Below are 23,066 nucleotides of genomic sequence, written 5' to 3' on the forward strand. Positions count from 1 at the left end.
GGTTATATGTATGTAAACTTAGCTTTTCTTATTTCTTGAATATGTTTCCTTAAGTAAGACAATAGAAAAATGATTTTTTTGTAGTATCCATTGGTTTTTACCAAACTCTAGAAGAGAGAGGTTAATTTTGTGGTAGTATTTACTCCTGATTTCTTTTTAAAAATAGAGTTTCAAATATTGAAAACTGGGAGACTCTAATGCAGTATTAACATTGCCACATATTGCTTTTTCCTTTAAGTCCATTGTGTATTATCAACAATAAATTGCCCCAATTAAATTACATATAAAGACAAGTAACTCTTAGAACATTTATTAAATCAGTGATTTACAAGAAGGACATTGATGAATAAAGGTAAAATTTTTCACTCAACATGAAACTTTTAAATGTGTAAGGTTTACGTTCAAATTCATTTCTTTACAAAAGTATCTGCCCATTTAAGATTATAGCATAGTGTGCGAAGCACTGGTGAGAGTTATGTCACCAGAAATTGCCAGCGTGCTGATTTCCCCCAGATTTTTCACCCGATGATTGTACTGCAACAAGTGAGCATCATTGACTGCAACCTTGAAAAGGTCAGGTTCAACCAGCACTTGTATCTGAAATGGCACATACACAAAACTGTTAGAAATGCCCATTCCTTTTAAAACCAGTCTGGCCTAACCTCAGGGTGTCTAAAATTTCATCTTTCTGATCACTTGTAGAACTAATTAAAGTCAGAAAAGGTAACTTTCCAGAAAAAAATGAATTCCAAATTATTCAAAGATTTAAATGGAACAAAATGATAAATTGTTAAAAGGATATATAATTGAAGCCACAGAGGAAAAGATTAATCATTCCTCTACATAAAAACTTAAAGCTTTTGTATGGTCTCAAACACTGAAAGTAAAAATAAAAATAAATGCTAAAGTAGGAATTCTCTGTTTAGAGAAGTGAATGTTATGAAGATGGATAATAACCAGTTTTGGCAAGAGTAAGAGAAACAAATCTCCCAGTAGTTAGAGGATGTGTTAATTCTAACATCATTTTGGAAGCAGCACATTGGCATTTTAGGAAGCAAAGATGTATTAGGATACTTATCACAGTATTTTTGTAAAACAAATAAAGCTTTCCAGGTTTTATCTGTTTGTAATATTTCCATACTCCAGTTTTTCATCAGTAGGGTACTGGTTGAATTACTGCATATCTAAACAATGAAGTATTAGGTGACAATGTTCCGAGAAGGAAAGATGTCCACCAAATGTAGAATATAGACCGTGTCAGTCCCTGCCCCTGAGGAGCTGATGGTCTAGCTGTTTTATTGCCCACTGTATAGTCAACCCTAACCCAACATTGTGGACCTAATATTTGTTGAAGCCATGCTTAAAAATAAAAAATATGTTGCTTGTCATAAGAAAACACTGGAAAGATAACTCAAGTTGTAACCTTTTGTGAGGATGGGGGAGGGGTAAAGGATGGAGGACTTTTTAGTTAAAAAAAAAATTTGTAAATTTTTATTTTCATAAACAAGCATGAATTAATTTTAGAGTTTAAAAAATTTAGTTTTGATTGCCATGCTAACCATGCTGTTTTAAGGAATTAAATCTCAGCCCAACTATATCATAAAGACTTTCTAGGAGACTTCCCTGGCAAGTAGTTAAGACTCCTTACTTCCACTGCAGGGGAAGCAGATTTGCCCCACAGGCCTCACATTATAGCCAAAAAAAGAGAGATTTTCTGCCTTTTAAATTAAAGATGCTATGTTTCTCATTTCCAGAAAATCAGTTTAGGGTTGACTAAACTCAGAGTGCTGGTAACAGGGACAATGGTGAGGTAGCTAAATGGAATTGAGGAATGTGCCACTATGTCTGAGACCATTCCCCTGGGATGGGGAGCAGGTGTACTGGGTAGGTGTCCCAGGACAACTGATGAAAATTAATTTCCAGTGTGTTGTGGTTTAAGCTTGATTCCCCGTGAGAAATATACATTATCAATATATAATAGCAGTAACTTACTTTGAAAGGTTTACCACTTTCAAATGGGAAAAACATTTGTCTTTCTTCCTTTCCCCAGTTATTATTCAGCCTTGAATTACAAACAATGACTCTCTTGTTGTTCTCATTGAAGCGTGGGTTAAAGTGGAAGGCGACATCATTCCCTCTCTTGAAATCTAAAGCAAGTCTGTTTTAAGTCAAAAGTCAGAGTTAGTAAAATGATTCGAGTTGTACATTTGTATCAAGTGAAGAACATATACTTTTCTAAAGAGCAAATCATTTATAAAGTACAGGACAATTTTCTAAACAGAAAGCAAATAAGCCATAGAATGGGTTCAAACTGGAAAGTATACTGGGCCAAGTACAGTATTTCTGCCTCGTGCATGGGATGTGTGTTCCAAGACGCCCAGTGGATAGCTGAAACCATGAATAGCATTGAACCAAATTATCTGTCCAACTATACACATAAACTTTTTCCTATATGTACATATAATAAAGTTTAATTTATAAATTAGGTACAGTAAGATATTAACAACTAATAAAATAGAAAAACTATAGCAATATATTGTAAAAGTCATGGTCTCTCTCTCAAAATATTATATATATTTAATACCTTTCCCATCTGAACTAAACATTTATGCACTGGGGCCATAACTTCTACAGTTTGAGGTATGACCAAAAAAAAAAAAAAGCATGAGTTTCTTTTTCCTTTCTCACAATTTCATGGACAAAAGATTTGTACTTACTGTAGATCTTAGCAACCTCAGTGTATAATTGTTTTCTTTCCTTGTTAAATTGAGTACCGTCCCCTTTTCACTTTGAGAGAGCCCTTTACAGCTTCTCTTTGGCATATGTGAATTGCCAGCATCACTACTCTTGCTTTGGGGGCCATTCTTAGGTAAAATAGGGTTCTGTGGACACAAGCACCAGGGTACCATGGCAGTGGATCTGATACCTGATAGACCAGACATGCAGCAGAAAGGGGTGGTTTCACAGCTTGGGCAGGATGGGGCTGGACAGCATGAGATTTCACCATGCTGTGTACAGTGTTGGCAACTTAAAACTTATGAATTGTTTATTTCTGGAATTTTCCACTTAATATTTTCAGACTGTGATTGACCTTGGGTAACTGAAACTGGAAAGCAAAACCTCCAATAAGGAGCACTACTATATTCGACATACTACCACAGTATCCCACAGTAAATGACAATATGTGTTGAGTTTTTAGCCTTGTTGTCTTTGGTTATATCCTATTTACCTGTATTTCCCTTTTTACTATCTCTGCATATAAACATGGTCAAGGTTTCCTTGCAGAGGTTTGGGGCCACCTTGAGGGCACTTTATACCTGACATTATGGGAATATGCCTACCTCTTTCCTGCCCTGACAGGTTACTTTCAATCCCTATTAAAAGTAAACCAGTCACATAAAGTGCTATCAAATCCCTAGCTTCCTCATAGTTAACTGGAAAACCTAGTCCTAAAACAGCAAGAATGATATAACATAGTTAATGTTCAATATCCTGTGGCTGAGTTGTAAAGTCATAATAATAAATGTGTTAAACATTCTGTGATGTGAAGTGGAATTAATGGAAGTGCTGGATAAACTTTCTACCCTGATCTCTCTCCTTGGATGTTAATACAAACACAAGTTCTCGGGCTGTTAAAGCACTACCCTCTCCACATGGTTTCTCAAAAGTGTGCTCCCCAGAGCACTAATATCAGAAGCAGCTGGTTCTGTTAAAACAGCTCTTGTTTTAAAGCAAGGTCTGCATTCTAGACCTATTAACAATGATCCTTTGGGTGTTTTCATTCACCCAGTAACATACATACAATCATCAATGATTAAATTCACAGGAAAAGAACGAATATAGTCAAATGGCAATAGAACTTATATTTGATGGGCAACGCTTGTACTTTCTGAGCAGTGAAAAGGTAATTGTCATCTCTACCACTTCAAGGATTTTTCTTCTTTCATGTGATTCCTCACATAGATTTTGCAGCTCAAAGCAATACATTTCTCAGTTTACTACCACTTTAATCATTTCAACCAAAATTGGTTGTAACCTGCCACAGTCTCCAACCTTCCTAGTGGTGATGGTGGTGGTGGTGGTTTAGTTCCTAAGTCATGTTAGACTCTTTGTGACCCCATGCACTGTAGCCTGCCAGGCTCCTCTGTCCATGGGATTTCCCAGGCAAGAATACTGAAGTAGATGGCCATTTCCTCCTCCAGGGGATCTTCCTGACTCAGGATTAGAACCCGTGTCTCCTGCTTGGCAGGGAGATTCTTTACCACTGAGCCACCTGGGAAGCCCAACCTTTCTAGTGCGATAGTCCTAAGTAAAGCAAAGATGCCATTGTGGTTCTGCTTAACAGCAGCTGCCTCAGGAGAGCAGATATTACCTAATCATGAGTGCTGCCTGCACAGGATCAGGGCTCTGGGTCCTGTGTTATTTTGGGAGGCAAGGTGGATGAGGATATAGGCAGAAGATATATTGAGTATATGTTTTATAACTTGCTGTGAGACCAGTTTTTACTGTGTAGGGAAGTACTGTGCTGAAAGAAGCTGTCTAGGCTGTGTGGAAGGAAGAGCTAGCTTAAGATAGTGACTACCACGTAGAACCAGAGGAGGCTGGCTGGAGGTGGAGTGAACTGGTTGGCTGAATGTAAAATGATCTGATAGAACCTGTCCACCTCCTGGTAACAGGAGGTTGCTCCCGCTGATTCACCAGGATCAAAGTGACAGGTACTCACAGAGGCTGTTTACAGAATTAAATAAACCTGTGTACACAGCTTGAATTTGTACCTTTTGTGTATTGTCTATAGACAAGACCCAGAAACAGATTAATTAATGGCTATAGGAGCTTTAATGGTACCACCAACCTCAAGGACAGACATACTGAACAGTTTCAGGCTATATGTAAATATAACCAGTGGTGATAACCAGAGTCCGATGTTCCAAGGCAGCTGTAAATCAGCATGGATTTTCCGAAGTGAACTCAGAATCTTAGCCCCTTCTAGTTCACCTCAACCAAAGCAGTACCAATGGTGAAGACTGATTTATTTTGACAAATTACTTTGTCAAGTTAAAACTTTAACTTGTAAAGTTTTTTCAAACCTTTTAAGTAAATAGTGTCTACTCAGAACACTGGGGTTCCCCGTCTTGTCACTTGTCATCTGAAGACCAGGCCAACAGTATGAACATGGAAAAGGCAACCAAGCTCACAAATCTGAGAGTGTATCATGACCTTCACAGCTCCAGGGAGATTGTACCAATATGAGGACAGGAGATATAATATTTAAGCTCTCAGATCAACTAGGCATCTTTTTCTTTTTGACCCAAGACTTAGCAAGGGATTTGTCCTCTTGGTGAGACTGTGTATTGATTTATGGGAAAATCACAAACTATGGTATAGCCAAGATTCTAAATGTAATTTTTAAAATTCCATTAAAATTTAAAACAGATCACCCTTTATTTCAAAATCAATCAGTCAATATGTTAGACTTGCTAATTTTGCTCTTTACCTGTTCGCATTGGGCTTTACTGTACCCAGGATTGTTATCAGCATGCGAGGCATGATTCCTCCAGGAAAAGGCAGGTCATAAGGCACATTCTGGGAATAGAAAAATGCGTATATATCAAGAAAGAGTCATGTTCCAGGGGAGTTTCCTGGCAGCCCAGTGGTTAAGATGCTGTGCTTTTGCTGCAGGGGGTGTGAGTTCACCCTAGTTCACCCCAGTCAGTGACCTAAGATCCCACATGCAATGCAGCTACCCAACCCCCCCCCCCCAAAGAAAGAGTCATGTTTTCTTGAGGGAAGAAAGAAAAAGACATTGCTAGAGTTCAACCACTATTAATATATGTGAATAACATGTAACCCTACTTTAAACCATCTTTTCAGACTCTCAGGCCACCTTGTCCAGGGTCTAAAGAGAGATGGCTCCCTACACAACTACAACAGTCAAGAAAAAGGCCATCAGTTAATTAGTGCCAAAGACAATATGTTCCCTTCTGGAGACTGTATCTCTCATGATAAGGGCCATCCTAATCCATAATTCATCCATGGAGCCTGTTTTTTGGAAAGGCTTAAGCTAGACCTTGCAATCAACATTAACATTTCTGTGCCACTCTTAAGATCCTTGTCATATGACATGTTCGTCCTGGTGGTTCTGCTCCCTGCAGGCAAACACTGGCACCTTCTAGGCCTCTGAGGTGTTCTTCTGTTTAATTCACACAGGCCCTGTGTGGTGCTTTAAAGGTGGCAGGTACTCAATGTTTGTCGAATGGGAACTTTCCAGTTAATACCTTCCCCAGTTCATTCAACAAATATTTACTGACCGTCTGTGTTCAAGGTGTTATAAATATTTCCACTGCTCTATCTTGGCTTCTTCTCTTTTTCCTTTAAGATTGTTTCCCCCTGGGTTCAACCATTGCCCAAGTCTTTTTCTCTCTAGCTCTGATCTGATCTGTATTAGTCCTGTGCTTCTTCCCATCTGGCTTTGCTACTGGTGCCACAAATCCAACCAGTGTGAACTGCAACGGTCTCCCCTGCCTCTCCCCAATCTGATCCCCTTCCTGAGTTCCTGGTTTGGGCTGACCCTTGGCTGACATTCTCCCTGTCCAGCCTTGAAAAGCCAGTCGTTTCTTGACTCTTTGTTGTTGGTGTTTAGTCACGAAGTCATGTCTGACTCTTTGACGATCCCATGGACTGTAACCTGCCATGCTCCTCTCTCCATGGGATTTCCTAGGCAAGAATACTGGAGTAGATTACCATTTCCTTCTCCAGGGGACCTTCCCCACCCAGGGATCAAACCTGTGTCTCCTGAATTGGCAGGCAGATTCTTTGCCACTGTTAAAGTGCTATACTCAACATGTCAGAAAATTTGGAAAAGTAAGCAATGACCACAGGACTGGAAAAGGAAAGTTTTCATCCCAATTCCAAAGAAAGGTAATGTCAAACAATGTTCAAACTACCATACAGTTGTACTCTTTTCAAATGCTAGCAAGGAAATGCTCAAAATCCTTCAAGCTGGACTTCAACAGTATGTGAACTAAGAACTTCCAGATGTATAAGCTGAATTTAGAAAAGAGGAAAAAGAAATCAAATTGCCAACATCCGTGAATCACAGAAAACACAAGAGAATTCCAGAAAAATGTCCACTTCTGCTTCATTTGACTACGTGAAAGCTTTTGACTGGATCACAACAAACTGTGGAAAATTCTTAAAGAGATGGGAATACCAGGCCACCTTACCTGCCTTCTGAGCAATCTGCATTTAGGTCAAGAAGCAACAGTTAGAACTGGACATGGAACAATGAACTGGTTCAAAATTGCAAAAGAACTGGTTCAAAATTGCAAGAGGAGTATGTCAACGCTGCATATTGTGACCCTGCTTATTTAACTTCTGTGCAGAGCACATCATGTGACATGCTGGACTGAATGAAGATTGTTAGGAGAAATATCAACAACCTCAGGGGCTTACCTGGTGGTGCAGAGGTTAAAGCATATGCCTGCAATATGAGAGAAATGGGTTCGATCCCTGGGTCAGGAAGATCCCCTGGAGAAGGAAATGGCAACCCACTCCAGTATTCTTGCCTGGAGAATCCCATGGACGGAGGAGCTTGGTGGGCTACAGTCCACGGGTCGCAAAGAGTTGGACACAACTGAGCGACTTCACTTTCACTTCACTTCACTCAGATATACAGATGATACCACTCTAATGGCGGAGAGTGAAGAGGAACTAAAGAGCCTCTTGATAAGGATGAGAGAGGAGAGTGAAAAAGCTGGCTAAAACTCAACAATCAAAAAAACTAAATCATGGCATCTGGTCCCATCACTTTATGGCAAATAGATGAGGGAAAAGTGGGAAACTGGCAGATTTTATTATCTTGGACTGCAAAATCACTGCAGATAGTGACTGCAGTCACAAAATCAGAAGACTCTTGCTCTTTGGAAGAAAAGCTATTAAAGAGTAGAGACATCACTTTGATTCCAAAGGTCTGTATAGTCAAAGCTGTGATTTTTGCAGCAGTCATATACGAATGTGAGAGTTGGACCATAAAGAAAGCTGAGCACCAAAGAATTGATGCTTTTGAATTTTTGGTGCTGGAGAAGACTCTTGAGAGTCTCTTGGACAGCAAGGAGACCAAACCAGTCAATCCTAAAGGAAATCAACCCTGAATATTCATTGGAAGGACGGATGCTGAAGCTGACATTCCAATATTTTGGCCACCTGATGTGAAGAGCCTACTCATTAGAAAAGACCCTGATGCTGGGAAAGATTGAGGGCAGGCGGAGAAGAGGGCAACAAGGGATGAGATGGTTGGATGGCATCAACAACTTGATAAACATGAGTTTGAGAAAACCCCAAGGAGTAGGGTAGGACAGGGAAGCCTGGTGTGATGCAGTCCATGGGGTCACAAAGAGTCAGACTCGACTTAGTGACTGAACAAAAACAAGACTTAACCACTAGATTCTGGGGTTCCTCCTCTTCAATCTCTTTCCCACTGCCTCTTCCTTCCAGAATTTCCATTTTCCTGTCTAAACTGACTACCTGTGTGTGGTCCAGGTCCTGCACATCGCCTCTCATGCGCCTAATGCTGTCTCTCTGCTCTCCTCTAAGCCGACCAATAAGCAGAGCAAATACTCCCTGTGCCATCACACTCCTGAAAGGGGCTGATCTCACACTGCTATTGAACTCTTTTCTCATATATGTATCTTTTCTCACAGCTAGACTGTTTGGAGATGTGTCTGGAGCCCCTAGAGTTGGGTTTTATGGTTAGAATTCATTTATTAAAATAAGTTTTAATATAAATGAAAATTCAACCCTTAGATCACAAAATTATCTATAGAAGGTTTTTAAAAATCAGATTACTGTGGTTGCCCCAAATTTCCCCTCTATGACCATGGGAAGGTTGTATAACCCTTTATTACCCTATTTCCTTATTTGTAAAGTGGCGATAATAATAGTGTCTTACAGGGTGCTTATGGAGTTGAATGAGAGCATCCATGTATAAGCACACAGCTGGTACATGTTATATATTCAGTGTTTATCAGTAATAATAACAACCATTACTATGATCTTGATTTATATTAAAGCTGCTTTACAGATGCCTTCAAAACATATATTGGCTTCTCTTTAAACTAACAGTACATATACTAAACACCGGAAACTAATTTTTCTATTGAACCAACATACACTGTGCCTGGTCCTTGCAAAATGGCTCTAAGCAGTGAGTTTCAAGCTTCAGGTCTCCCGAAGCCCTCTGCAGGTCACCAGTGCCCAGCGCCAGCTTCCAGTCAGAGCACTACAAAGTGATGACACTACCGCTCCAGAAAATTACCATTTTCTTTCTTTTTTAAATATTTATTTATTTGGTTGTGCTGGGTCTTAGTTGTGGCATATGGGATCTAGTTCCCTGATCAGGGGTCAAACTCAGGCCCCCTGCACTGGGAGCATGGAGTCTTAGCCACTGGACTGCTAGGGAAGTCCCAGCCATGTTCTTTATTAACTTGGTCCCAAGCACATTGAAGTTTACTAAATGATTCACTCCATCTTACCAGGGGTCCAGAAGGGATGCCATAGGGACTGGCAGCAGGGTAGGCAGGAGGTGGGTAGGCCCCAGGTCCGGGGTAGGCACTTGGTGCAGTTGGTCCAGGATAAGCAGGTGCTGTTGGGCCAGGGTAGGCCCCAGGAGGTCCCTGTCCAGGGTAGGCCCCAGGAGGTCCCTGTCCAGGGTAGGGGCCAGGAGGTCCTTGTCCAGGGTAGGGGCCAGGAGGTCCTTGTCCAGGGTAGGCCCCAGGATAGGCTGCTCCTGGGTAGCCTCCTGCCCCAGCAGGCTGGTTTCCCCATGAACCAGGCCAACCTTGGGGGTTTGGTTTTCCAGACCCAGCTAAGGCATCATTAAGCTGGAAAAAAAGACATTTAAAAAATTATAGGATGAAGAACAATCACAACAGAATTTTCAGGAATATGTGATCTAAGAATTAGAGGGATGTGGTGAAGATATGAAATTCACATCAATAAAGTTTTTCCAACCTTTTAGTTTTGAGTTCCTAAGACTAAAATTTGACTATGGTATTATACATGCTTTATCACTTTACTCTTGCCTCCCATCATCTCAGATCACGGAGGGTTGCCTTTTTGTAATCTGCATTCTCTATGTAAAAGCACATACTTTCTAACTGACATGGAAAAAAAGTCACCAAACTCAGTATACTCTTGGGCTGCAAAACCTGCCACCAAGCTGGCCCTGGTTGTGTTGGCCTTCCCTTTGCGGGATGTCTACTGCACTTTGGGTACGCCAGGTAAGTTACCACTTAGTGGCATCCAGGCTAGTACCAGAGAGGCTTCCTTGTACACAGGGAGAAGCCTGCGATGTGGAGTCAGAAGACTTGGTTTAAAATTCAGTGCCATCCATCAAGAAATCCAGTGTTATCGATCAAGAGCTCCAGAGTTTCAGAGCTATCGTGTCGCCTGTATGGGACTTAGTGTCTTTGCTTGTAAAATGGGGATAATGACCTATTTCACATGATCGTTGTGACAAGCAAGTGAGGCCGCATTTGGGACGGCTCTTCACAGACTGCGAGACTCTGTGCCAGCGTTGGATTGTGTCCTTTCTCTCCAGGAAGAGACTGCTTTCTCCCTGCCTGTTTTCTACAGTGTTTAGCATGCTGCCAGGCGGTACATGGAAGATGCCCAGTAAAGGCTTCTCCATTGACTGAATATGATCTGCCAGGATTGTCTTTGATGTATCGGGAACACAACCCTAGACCTGGTGTTGGGGCAACACAGTGAGGCTGTGAAGGGAGCCCTTGTGGCCTGGGGGAGGGGGAGAGAGAAACAGAGGGCTCCGTGATGATGGAAAGCAAACTGGATTTAGAAAACAAACCTGAGCAGAGCTCGTGGCTCTAGGTGACATGTCATTCCATTAGGGAATTGGGGGATACATAAGCATACTAATAGGAATTCGTTTTGGCTGCTTCTTACTCCAGCATTTGGGAAGGGAGAAGGAGTTGAGGGCACTTTAGGGTTAAAAAAAATCAGGTTGCTCAGAATGAACCACACTGCCCTTTGCTCAGTTGGCTTCTCAGCTCCTGCCAGCAGAATCCACCAGCTTCTGTCCTAGGCCTTTGGTAAAGGGGTTACTGTTAGTGAGGCCTCTCTCTGCCTGGCTTTCTTCCCAAACCTGTTGCTGCAAAAACAAGACTCCACCTAACAAGCCCTCATTGGACAGATGAGGCCAGAGGAAGCCACGTGGTGGGAGAGTTAAACAGGAAACTTGAGCGGTTAAAAAACAAACAAAAAACCCTCATCCTGCATGAATGTATATATATTAAGGTAGGAAAACAGACATAAAACACTTACCGAAAAACCGTCTGCCATTTTCCTGAAAGGAGGAAAAAAAACAGGGGTTATCATTTGATCCTAAAAGATTTCACTGGTTTCTGTGTGAACATCACAAACAGCTCATTGTGCAGGTCAAGTCAATGTACAGGCATTCTCTTAACACAAACAAGTCTGTTCTCCAAATATGCCAAAATCAATGGTGGGGAACCACAAAAATGTCTCAAAGGGTGAGGATGCTCTCCACCTGAATCACCAGGCCCTATTTAACTCACAGCTGAACTCTAATCACACTCTCTTGTGGCTGAATCCTGGAAGTAACAGGCTATACAGCACAAGTGGGAGAGCAGGAAGTGCAATACTCTGCCGTTTCCTAGGTAACAAATGTAAACGGTCCTGGTTTCTCTTCGGTTCTTCACCTTCCTTCCTGTGCTCTTTTTTTCCACCACCTCATAAAAAGTGTTCATCAGATGAATCTTGCCCACCTGTCCTCCGGTTCTCAGTGATAGCCCCACACCCTCTTCTGGGTTTTAGGAGGAGGCCGTTGGTTCTTCCTCTTAGTGTTTGAAAGATAGTCTCTGCCTTGCCCGCCCCACTGCCCAAGCCATAGCTGCTGCTGCTGACTTATTTCTTCATTTGCACAAATGTGTGCCTGTTCTGTGCCAGGCACTGGGCAGGCTCAGGTCTGGGTTTGCAGACGGAATTGGCTAAGATATATCATCAAAGGGTCCAGAGGCCAGAAAGGGTCACAAGTAATGGGTGCTGTGAGCCAGACTATGTGCTATGAGAAGTCACAACTGGAAAGATGACTTCCAACAGGGACAGTGTTGAGCTAAACCTTGAAAGGAAGGTGAGACTGGGGATATGAAGCAATAGCAAAGAAAGGCGAGCACAAGATGTACTTTTTCTTTTAAAAAAGCGTTTGTTATTCCAAATGAAAATATCTGGCAGTATAACAAACCAAGGTTTTTTTTAAAAAAAGACAATTTGGAGGAAAATATTTTGGGGTAGGATGCTACCAAAGAGGGTTGGCCTTGCCCAAAGCTGCCTCAGTGGGTGGCCATGAGACCATCACTCCTGCTTCTCTGGCTCCTCCCTCAGTGCCAGTTCCCAACAAACAAGATGTTCTACACTTGCTCCCGGAGCTGGTGCTCTGGCAGTGAGGAGAGGAGGGCAGCTTGGGACTCCTCAGGCCTGGGTTATTTTCTCTGCCCAGAATCACCTGTGCTATGGTCAAAGTTACCTGGATCTTCAGTAATCAGAATCTTTTTCCTTAAGCTGTCTACATGTGTGTGCTGAGTCACTTCAGTCATGTCGGACTCTTTGCTATCCTATGGACTCATAGCCCACCAGGCTCCTCTGTCCATAGGATTTTCTGGGCAAGAAAACAAGTGGGTTGCCAAGCCCTCCTCCAGGAGACCTTCCTGAGCCAGGGATCAAACCCACATCTCTTACATCTCCTGCACTGGCTGGCGTGTTCTTTACCACCAGCACCACCTGGGAAGCCGTAAGTTGCCTACTTGTTAAAGTTATTCAATTATTCTAAGAAATGATCTATTAAGTGGTGGCTACTTGATAGGTCCTAAAAATACAAAATACTAGACTTTTTGGTAAAACAAAAGCAGACAGAAAATCCTCCTAGAGCTTACTGTATGCTTCATTTATATACCAGATATTTTATCTTACTCTGCTGTTACTTATAATACAGTTCAATATGACCTTCCGTTAATTTTTTATTTTTGCACAACTCTTTTCAAATCTGGACATTCTCAAACACATTTGGATACACTCAGGTTATCACTGTGCCCATCTTCCAATTTGGAAACTGCAGGTGATCTAATTGGGAAGTCACAGTGACTCTCCCAGGGCTTGTTTCACTGCGTTTAGTATATAATATTTGACTCTCTAATGCAAAAGTCGGTGCTCCTCTGTACTTCCTTCCCCAAAAGACTGCCACTGCCTAGAGAAGTGTGCTGCTACCACAGAAGGAACTTAAGAGTTGTTACAGGGACTTCGCTGGCCATCCAGTGGTTAAGACTTCCCCTTCCAATGCGGGGGGAGCAGGTCCGATCCCTGGTTGGGGAACTAAGATCCCACATGCCTGGTGGCCAAAAAACCAAAACATAAAATAATATTGTAACAAATTCAATAAAGATTTTAAAAACAGCTTACAGAGTTCTTACAGAAAAGGGAAAGAAAGGACATTTCTTTCTTTTTTTTTTTTGGCTATACCATGAGGCATGTGGGATCTTAGTTCCCCGACCAGGGACGGAACTCGTACCCCCTGCAGTGGAGGCACGGAGTCTTAACCACTGGACTGCCCGTGAAGTCCTTTGAAAGGATATTTCTTAAGTCAAGAAATAAAGCTTCTCACTTTGGACGCCAGAAAGAAACAATTTTGGACTTCACAGTAGGCAGAAAGTTTAGTTCCTTCGATTACACAAATTCTTCCATTCCTGAGCAACATAGCAATGACTTAGCAATAACTTTGTAAGTGTTTTGACTTCTTTTATCCCCATTGTGCTGGGGCTTATCCCTAACCTCAGCACCACTGACATTTCAGGTGGGATTCTTTGTAGGGAGGGGCCCTTCTGTGCGTCCCTGGCTTCAACACACAAGCTGACAGCAGGCCCCCCTCCCCCCGGCCCCTGCACTGTGATAACCTAGAATGTCTTAAGATGTTTTGAAATAACCCTGGGGAAGCAAGAGGAGGGCAAAACTGTGCCTGGTTTGAGAACCACTGGCCTGAGCTAATGAGGATATGTATCCTCACATAAAAGTACCCATTCAGGTCAATAAAAAACAGAAAGGTAGTTTCAGTTGTTACAACTAGCTAAAGCTGTACCACTGGCCTCATAAAGGGTCATGAATATGTGTGCTTAGTCCCTCAGTCATGTCCACCTCTTTGCGACCCCATGGACTGTAGCCCACCAGGCTCTTCTGTCCATGGGGATCCTCCAGGCAAGAATACTGGAGTGGGCTGCCACTCGCGCTCCTCCAGGGGACCTTCCCAACCCAGGGATCAAACCCAGGTCTCCCTCGTTACAGGCTGAGCCACCAGGGAAGCCCATCTATGAATATAAACCCGATTAAACTTAGATATGTTTAAAGGCTGATCACAACCAGAAACTCAGGCCAAGACAGCTAGCCCCAAATGTAACATTTATTCTTTTCCAAGTCTCTGTTCAAACATACTCAGTTTATTTTGGATTGGAGTGGAGTGGGCTGCGTTCTCCCTCTCCATTGGGTCTTTTGACCCAGGGATCAAACCTGGGTCTCCTGTATTGCAGGCAGATCCTTTACCATCTGAGCCACCTGGGAAGCCCCCTTTTCCAACTAGACCAAAACAACTGGAGAAACAACGCAGATTCCACTGTTTCTGCTGTGTTTCATGTAACAGCAAGGATGACAGTTTGGATTGTGCTCTGACACGTTAGAAGCCCATTAGAATAATGACACCCTGTATTTGTGTGATGTTTTCAGTTTATAAAGCACTTTCACATACCTTTCTTATTTTGATTCTGATAATAATCTTATGAGATTGACAGGGAAAAGTTAATATCCTTACTTCAAAGGTGAGGAAACTGAGTCTCAGAGAGTTAACATGGTGGCCCATTCTGTCATTGGCAGGCAGGGACCTGAGTCCAAACATCCTGACTCCTAATTCTGACTGATTTTATACTAGTAGCAAACCTCACACTGACATTTTAAAGTACAGTCCTTCGAAAGTATTAGTTACTTCATTTAGAAATTAATTCTCTGGCTTACTCATTTGGAACTGCATAAACATGCTGAAATTGTAAACAAAAAGCGATCACGCTTTTGTCAGAAACTAGCTGGGCGACTCATGCAGTGTGCAGTGATACCGAATACAAGGAAGCCATTTTGCGCAGTCACTTTGCTAATTATAATCACATTTAAACTGATACAGCTTACTTTCCTAAAAGCTGGGTATTCATTGTTTTGATTATATCAGCTCCCAACCATCAGCTCTCTGATGGAAAGGTTTCTAACCAATGTTCTTTTTAAATCAAGGTTAGCAACCTTAGAACTTAAAAGGAGAACCAAGAAAACTTTTAAAAAATCTGTTTAGATAAACATCTTCCTACTCGCCTGGAAAATTTCTTTTTAGATGAGTAGCTTATATAAAGAGACAATCAAACGTGGAAACAAACAAACAAAAAAAAAAACTTCCCACTGTACAAATACTATAGGTATGTGAACTCTGGCATTTCCAGAATCAGAGAATTTTGAAGTCAGATAAGAAACACTACATCAAAGGCAAAAACATTTAAAAAATACGATCTGAATCCTCACATTTGGAAAAACCTACAAGAATTAGTTCAGTATCACTTTGGAACAAGGAATTTAAACATGAGTCAGAATGCAGACCACTTTTAATCTGCTGTTAGTTGCAGCTTTTGCCCTTTAATAAAGAGTTGCTATCCACTGTACTATGTTATTCTAGACCCATGTAGCAATTAATTCAGTTGCCTGGATTCCCAGGAGGACTTATGAAATTTCTGCCCACAAAGGGCCCCAACTTTTATAAAAGCTGTAAGGGAAGTCGATCATAAACTATTTCCTCAGAACCCCAAGCACGGCCCGCACTCCTCTCCAAAGAACACAGGAGAGGCGGGCTACTTCCTGGTCTTACTGAAACATGGAACAAGGCTTGAGAAATGCTTATTTGCAAAGCCAAATTCAGAGATGCTAGTTAGGATAAAGGAAACTGGTCCTTTCCCAGGATTTCTTTTCCATCACAGTTCCTCAGCCATAAGGAAGTTAAAGTTACTTTGTACCTCTCAGTTACTGATTTTTTTTTCCCCATATGGAAAAGCTGAGTATCAGTTAAGAGAGAACACATGATACTTAGTCAGCAGCAAACTAGAATTACTGCCCTGGCAGGCTTACCACTCAGAATTTAATGAGAAGAATTCATGCAGACACCAGATAGAAAATGTTAACTAGCTGTCCTCAGCAGAAGCCTCTGTCCCAAACTAAAAGGAAAGAGAGGCTAAGTTTTTGATCAGTTACCATGAGTCTCAGGTACAAGAAGTTTACAAGCCAACTGGTATTTTAGGTAACATAAGCACCTCAAATTTTATTATATGAATATAGATCTCTATTAGGGATAAGATGTAGAGTCTGACTGAAGAGAGTTCTAGGTAAACAGTATCTAAATCATAGCTGAGACCAATAACGGCCTTTTGACCTCACTAGAAGGCAATGGCAACCCACTCCAGTACTCTTGCCTGGAAAATCCCATGGGTGGAGGAGCCTGATAGGCTGCAGTCCATGGGATCGCTAAGAGTCGGACACGACTGAAGAGACTTAGCAGCAACAGCAGCAATAAGTAATGGAGAAGGCAATGGCAACCAACTCCAGTACTCTTGCCTAGAAAATCCCATGAGTGGAGGAGTCTGGTAGGCTGCAGTCCATGGGGTCAAGAAGAGTCTGACATGACTGAGCGACTTCACTTTCACTTTTCAATTTCATGCATTGGAGAAGGAAATGGCAACCCACTCCAGTGTTCTTGCCTGGAGAATCCCAGGGACGGGGGAGCCTGGTGGGCTGCCGTTTATGGGGTCGCACAGAGTCAGACACGACTGAAGCAACTTAGCAGCAGCAGCAATACATAAAAAGTCTTTTTATAAAGCTCTGCTGCGTATTTGTAGCATAGCAAAATATCATTGACTGAACTGAAATGAGCTGAAAGACCTTTCAACAGAGTGAGACTAGCCTCAGTTCAGTTGCTCAGTCGTGTTCGACTCTTTGTGACCCCATGAATCGCAGCATGCCAGGCCTCCCTGTCCATCACCAACTCCCGGAGTTCACCCAAACTCATGTCCATCGAGTCAGTGATGCCATCCAGCCATCTCATCCTCTGTCGTCCCCTTCTCCTCCTGCCCCCAAGCCCTCCCAGCATCAGAGTCTTTTCCAATGAGTCAACTCTTCGCATGAGATGGCCAAAGTATTGGAGTTTCAGCTTTAGCATCAGTCCTTCCAAAGAACACCCAGGACTGGTCTCCTTTAGAATGGACTGGTTGGATCTCCTTGCAGTCCAAGGGACTCTCAAGAGTCTTCTCCAACACCACAGTTCATTTTAAAAAATGAGCTTTTGGGGTCAATCTATCAAACAGTGCTCCTCCTCTTCTGCTTGGTGAGGCATCCGCCTAATATTTCTAAGCTCAAAACGTTCAAGACCCATCATCAAACTTCTCCCTGGAATATGGAGAGAATGCTGATTTTAAGCAAAAGCCCCCCACATGATTAATTTAGGCAGCTCCAATTTCCCATAGATTAAGAGTGAGGCACAGTCATCAAAGGGATGGATGACATGATTCTAGGGATTCAAAGACAATGTCTGAAAAGGACATTCTTGTGGGACAATGAATTTTATTATTGAACTTTTATGGAAACACAGTTTCCTAGCATGAAAGATCAACTGTGTTAACTTGGGGCAAGTGAGTCAGAATTTTGGAAGTTGGTGAAAATTTTTTCTCATGCTCTGTGCCAAGTAGTCAATTCTTATTGCCACCATTTTCTGCAGAACAAAATGAGCCTCTCTTCCATTCCTTTTCCAGAATCCTAGAAACAGACTGGGTCACTGAAGTCAAACCGTCCTCATTGTCCAGCAACCCAATTCCCAGGAGTCATTTTACAAATATTCCAGGTATCTGAAATCAGGATCGCTAAGGGCAGGGCATAAAGCCCAAGACACAACCTCAACCCCAGTGTCCCGGAGCTCCTACTCGTAAAAGCGCAGGCACATTAGTGCTTTGATTTGAGCAACTCACAATTTAGAATATGTCCTCAAACATGTTTTAGAAGCAACCCCTCCCCACCTCAACTAGGGCTCTGCACCCTCGGACGAACATTCAATTCTGCCACACCCCACACGTCCGCAGCACAGGTCTGAGATCGTTAATGCTCAAATCCGGACTGGGATGTGCAAAAACTGAGGGTGTGCGGTCTTTGCCAAGCCGGGCACATGCCCACTCAGCCTTGGGGCAGCACCATTTTCTGCGGGATCAGCATCCAGAGAGCTGCTGCAGCTCCGGACTCTGTTGGCCTGTAGCAGAACACATCCCCATCCCACAGCCAAGCTAAGAGTCGAGGAACCGCCCACAGAGTGCCGGGGCAGTCTCCACCGCCGACGGAGGCAGGGGCACCTGGTTCCTCCCGCCCAGCTGGAGCAGGCAGCTGGGAGGATGCGCGCGCGCCCACCACACACCACGGGCCAGCCGGGGCGCGGGGCGCGAAGCCGGGGCTGAGCCTCCCAGTCGCCGCAGAGGGTGACCCTCCCGTCCGCCGCTAGGAAATGCAGGTGAGTCTTTGTAAGTCGTTGCTAGCTTTCCTCGAGTCTCAGACTCCTCTCTTGAGGGCTCGAAGCCAAGGAACCTGGGCCCAGAACGCGCGGTTCCCCGGGGAAGCCAAGCCCTCGTCTCCGGCTCCCGCCCAGCGCGGCAAAGGGGGCCGCGCACCGAGCTGCGCCCGCGCTCCCTGGCCTTGCAGCAGGCGCGTCTGCACCCCCGTCCCGGCGCCCCCGCCACTTACCCGACGCCTTTGCACTGGCTCGCGCGCCGCGGGGGAGGTTCGGGCAGGGGTGGTGTGGTCCTGCCGGGGCGGTGGCCGGCTCTGCGCCTCAAATACGCCCGGCCCGGCACGCCTCTCCCGGGGCGGGGCCGCCACCCCGGCCGCCCGCCCGGCGGCCCCCGGCCTCTCCGCGCGAACCAGGCTGGGCGAGTCCTGGCCCCGCTGGATACCCGGGCGCCCAGGCGCCGCGGATCCAGGACGCAGAGGAGACGCCTGACTCAGGACAGCGGTGGGTGGGACCCGCGGCCTCCATCCCCTCAACGTCCGATCGGTCCCCTCCGCAGCCGCCAGAGGTTGGGTTCACCGCCCTCTCAATAGATTCACCTGCCAAGTCCTCAGGCCAAGATAGGGAGAGTCTGCGAAGCTTTTAGTGACAGGGAGGGTCCTGTCACGTTTTTTGAGATGCTGGGTGAGAAGCTCCATGTCTTGTTTTTATTCCCCTTCTGAACTGTGATGTGGGTACACACTTGTCAGACCAGGAGCCCTAGACTCTTTTGCTGTTTGCTTCCCTCTGCCTCCTCAACATCTGCCTTGTGTTTGGTAGGTCCTCGGTAAACTGGTTAAATTTGTTTAGTAAATGAATGATTAAAATAGTGAATCACTTCCTAGGAAGTCTGTTTTCTCAAAGATTGGAAAGAGTTGTGATGGAGGGGAGAGTTAAATACAAATGTACCTTTGAGAAAAGTAGGGAAAAAATAAAGCTATGGCTCTCAGAAGGGCTTCGCTGGTAGCTCAGCTGGGAAAGAATCCACCTGCAACGCAGGAGGCCCCGGTTTGATTCCTGGGTGGGGAAGACTCGTGAAGAAGGGATAGGTTACCCACTCCAGTATTCTTGGGCTTCCCTGGTGGCTCAGAATAAAGTAAAAATAAAATAAAGTAAAATAAAGAATCTGCCTGCAATGTGGGAGACCTAGATTTGATCCCTGGGTTGGGAAGATCCTCTGAAGGAGGGCATGGCAACCCACTCCAGTATTCTTGCCTGGAGAATCCCCATGGACATAGGAGCCTGGGCTGCAGTCCATGTGATCACAAAGAGTCTGACCTGACTCAGCAACTAAGCACAGTACAACATGTCTCTAAGAAAGATTGTTACAACAAGTAGTGATGTTTCCAAGGGAAGTGGTATTTGTCAGTAGCATTTCACTGGGTAACAGCTGAGTAAAATGACTAAGGATGTCTTAGATACATATGTTTTTTAATTCAAATTGCCACTCACAAAAGTTAACACACAGACATAGAAAACAAATTTATGGTTATCAGTGTGATAGTGAGGGGAAGGAACAAATTAGTAATTTGGGATTAACAGATACATACTCCTAGACAAATAAGATATAAATAATAGACAAATAACAAGGACCTACTGTGTAGCACAGGGAACTATATTCAGTATCTTGTAATACCTATAATTGAAAAGAATCTGAAAAGTAATGTGTGACTGAATCACTTTGCTGTATGCCTGAAACATTGTAAATCAACAATACTTCAGTTTTCAAAATGAACTCAAAATGGATTAAAGACCTAAATGTATGACCTGAAACTATAAAGCTCCTAGAAGAAAATAGAGAAAGAGCTCCTTGACATTGATTTTAGCAGTAATTATTTGGATATGACACCAAAAGCACAAGCATTAAAAGCTTAAAGTAAACAAGTGGGACCTACATCAGACTAAACAGCTTCTATACAGCAAAGGAAACCATCAACAAAATGAAAAGGCAGCCTACAGAATTGGAAAAAATATTTGCAAATCATATATGCAAATAAGAGTCTAATATCCAAAATATATAAGGAACTCATTCGTACAACTCAACTGCAAAAAAAAAAAAAAATGGACAGAGGAACCAAATGTTTCCAAAGAAGATATACAAATGGCCAACAGGTCCATGAAAAGGTGCTCAGTGTCACTAACTGTCAGGGAAATGCAAATCAAAAGCACAATGAAATATCACCTTATGCTTGTTAGAATGGCTACTGTCCAAAGACAAGAGAGATGTGTTGGAGAGAATGTAGAGAAAAGAGAACCTTTGTGTACCATTGGTAGGAATGTAAATTGGTGCATCCATTGTGGAAATGGTTTGAAGTTCCTCAAAAACTTAAAAACAGAATTACCATATGACCCATATGGTATGTACTTCTGGGTACAAAGGAGGTGAGATCACTATCTTAAAGAGATACCTGCTCTGCCATGCTCATTGCAGAACTATATATAATAGCCAAGACCTGGAAAAAACTTAAATGTCCATCGATAGATGAACGGGATAAAGAAAATGAGAGCTTTATATCTATGGCCATGTGTTGTTCTCTGCTTAGTCGCTTCAGTCATGCCTGACTCTTTGCGACCCTATGGAGCGTAGCCTGCTAGGATCCTCTATCCATGGGATTCTGCAGGCAAGAATTCTGGAGTGGATTACCATGTCCTCCTCCAGGGGATCTTCCTGACCCAGGGCTCGAACCCAAGTGTCTTACATCTCCTGCATTGGTGGGCAGGTTCTTTACCACTAGTGCCGCTCAGGAAGCCCATCTATAGCTATATACTATGTCTATATCTATACACATTCATACACACACACACATACACATGTTGACTTAAAAAAAAATGCACAACATGGGTGTTGCAAGTTAAGTTTTATTTGGGCCAGTGTGGGGGCTGCAGCCCAGGAGACAGCACCTGGGATAGCTCTGAGAAACTGCTCCAAAGAGATGGGTGGAAGGACAGTATATATGATTGTGGTAAAAGGGGGAGTACATGCAATCAAGCACATTTATTTTTTAGAAAGTTTCTGTTGGTCTCATGAAGCTTCTTCTAGTCATGAGAAATAGTCATCGCCATGAAGGATTTTAGTGCTTTTCTAAGTATGAGACGGTACACGAATTGGACTCATAAAATCAGCTCCTGAGAATAACTATCTGAAGACCTGTCCTGCCAGTTTCCAGGAGCACAAAGTGCCTCACTCCAGCTCTCCACCCTGAATTCCTTCAGCGGGGTGTTGGAGGTCAGCAGCTAACAGCAGCACATGGTTCAATTCTTGTAGCGGTAGATGGCAAGTGCCCATGGCAAGTGCCAATTTGTGGTTAACACACACAGTGAAATATTATTCAGTCATTAAAACGGCAGGAAGGAAATCCTGCCATTTGTGACAGCATGGATGAAACCTAAGGGCATTATGCTCAGTGAAGTAAATCAGAGAAAAACAAATACCGAAATAATCTCACGTATATATGGAGTCTAAAAGTCAAGCTCATAGAAACAGAAATGTAGAAACATAATTTCGTTGCCAGAGGTTAGGAGATGAGAGAAGTGGGGAGATATTCAAAGAGCATAAACTTCCAGTTAGTTACAAGATGAATAAATTCTGGGATCTGATGTATAGCATGGTGATTATAGTTAACAATGCTATAGTTAACAAGGGCTTCCCTTGTGGTTCAGCTGGTAAAGAATCTGCCTGCAATGTGGCAGACCTGGGTTCAATCCCTGGGTTGAGAAGATCCCCTGGAGAAAGGAAAAGCTACCCACTCTAGTATTCTGGCCTGGAGAATTCCAAGCTGTATAGTCCATGGAGTTCCAAAGAGTCGGACATGACTGAGCGACTTAAAAAAAAAAGTTAACAATACTTGGAAGTTGCTAAGACAGTAGATCTTAAGTATTCTCATCACATACACACAAAAGTAACTGTGAAGTGATGGATATGGAAACTATTGTGGCAATTGTTTCATATATATGTATATATATTTATTATATACAGATATATCTCATTTTATATGTATGTATAACTAAAGTTTCAGATAATGTTGAATTGGCCAAAATCATTCAAATGGACTTTTTGGCCAGCCCAGTATTAATAGCTACTATTCATCAAGCACTTATTATGTGCTTTTGTACTTTTTGTTTTTTATATTTATTTATTTGGCTGCATTGTGTCTTTAGTTGAGGCATGAGAACTCTTAGCTGTGGCATGTGGGATCTAGTTCCCTGACCAGGGATCAAACCTGGGCCCCCTGAATTGGCAGCATGGAGTCTTCACCACTGGACCACCTGACAAGTCCCTGTTTATTTCTGTTTATTGTTGGTTCCTCTGACTTTCTTTTACTTCCTTCCCTGACTGCACAGTTCTTTGCTGTATGAATGATGAATCCAAGAGGGATATAATAGGCAC

The 23,066-nt window shown here is 43.1% G+C and overlaps 1 protein-coding gene across 1 annotated transcript; it reads right to left on the reverse strand.

The window, feature by feature from the left end:
* Positions 295-18,983, reverse strand: LGALS3 (galectin 3). The gene is made up of 6 exons (XM_018054119.1): positions 18,877-18,983; positions 11,338-11,359; positions 9,531-9,878; positions 5,495-5,583; positions 1,993-2,158; positions 295-597 (listed from the first exon to the last, which is right to left on the reverse strand). Exons 2-6 carry the CDS (start codon positions 11,353-11,355, stop codon positions 442-444), a joined length of 777 nt encoding a protein of 258 aa, XP_017909608.1. The 5' UTR covers positions 11,356-11,359; positions 18,877-18,983; the 3' UTR covers positions 295-441.

Source organism: Capra hircus, chromosome 10, assembly GCF_001704415.2.
Source record: "Capra hircus breed San Clemente chromosome 10, ASM170441v1, whole genome shotgun sequence".
NCBI lineage: Eukaryota > Metazoa > Chordata > Mammalia > Artiodactyla > Bovidae > Capra > Capra hircus.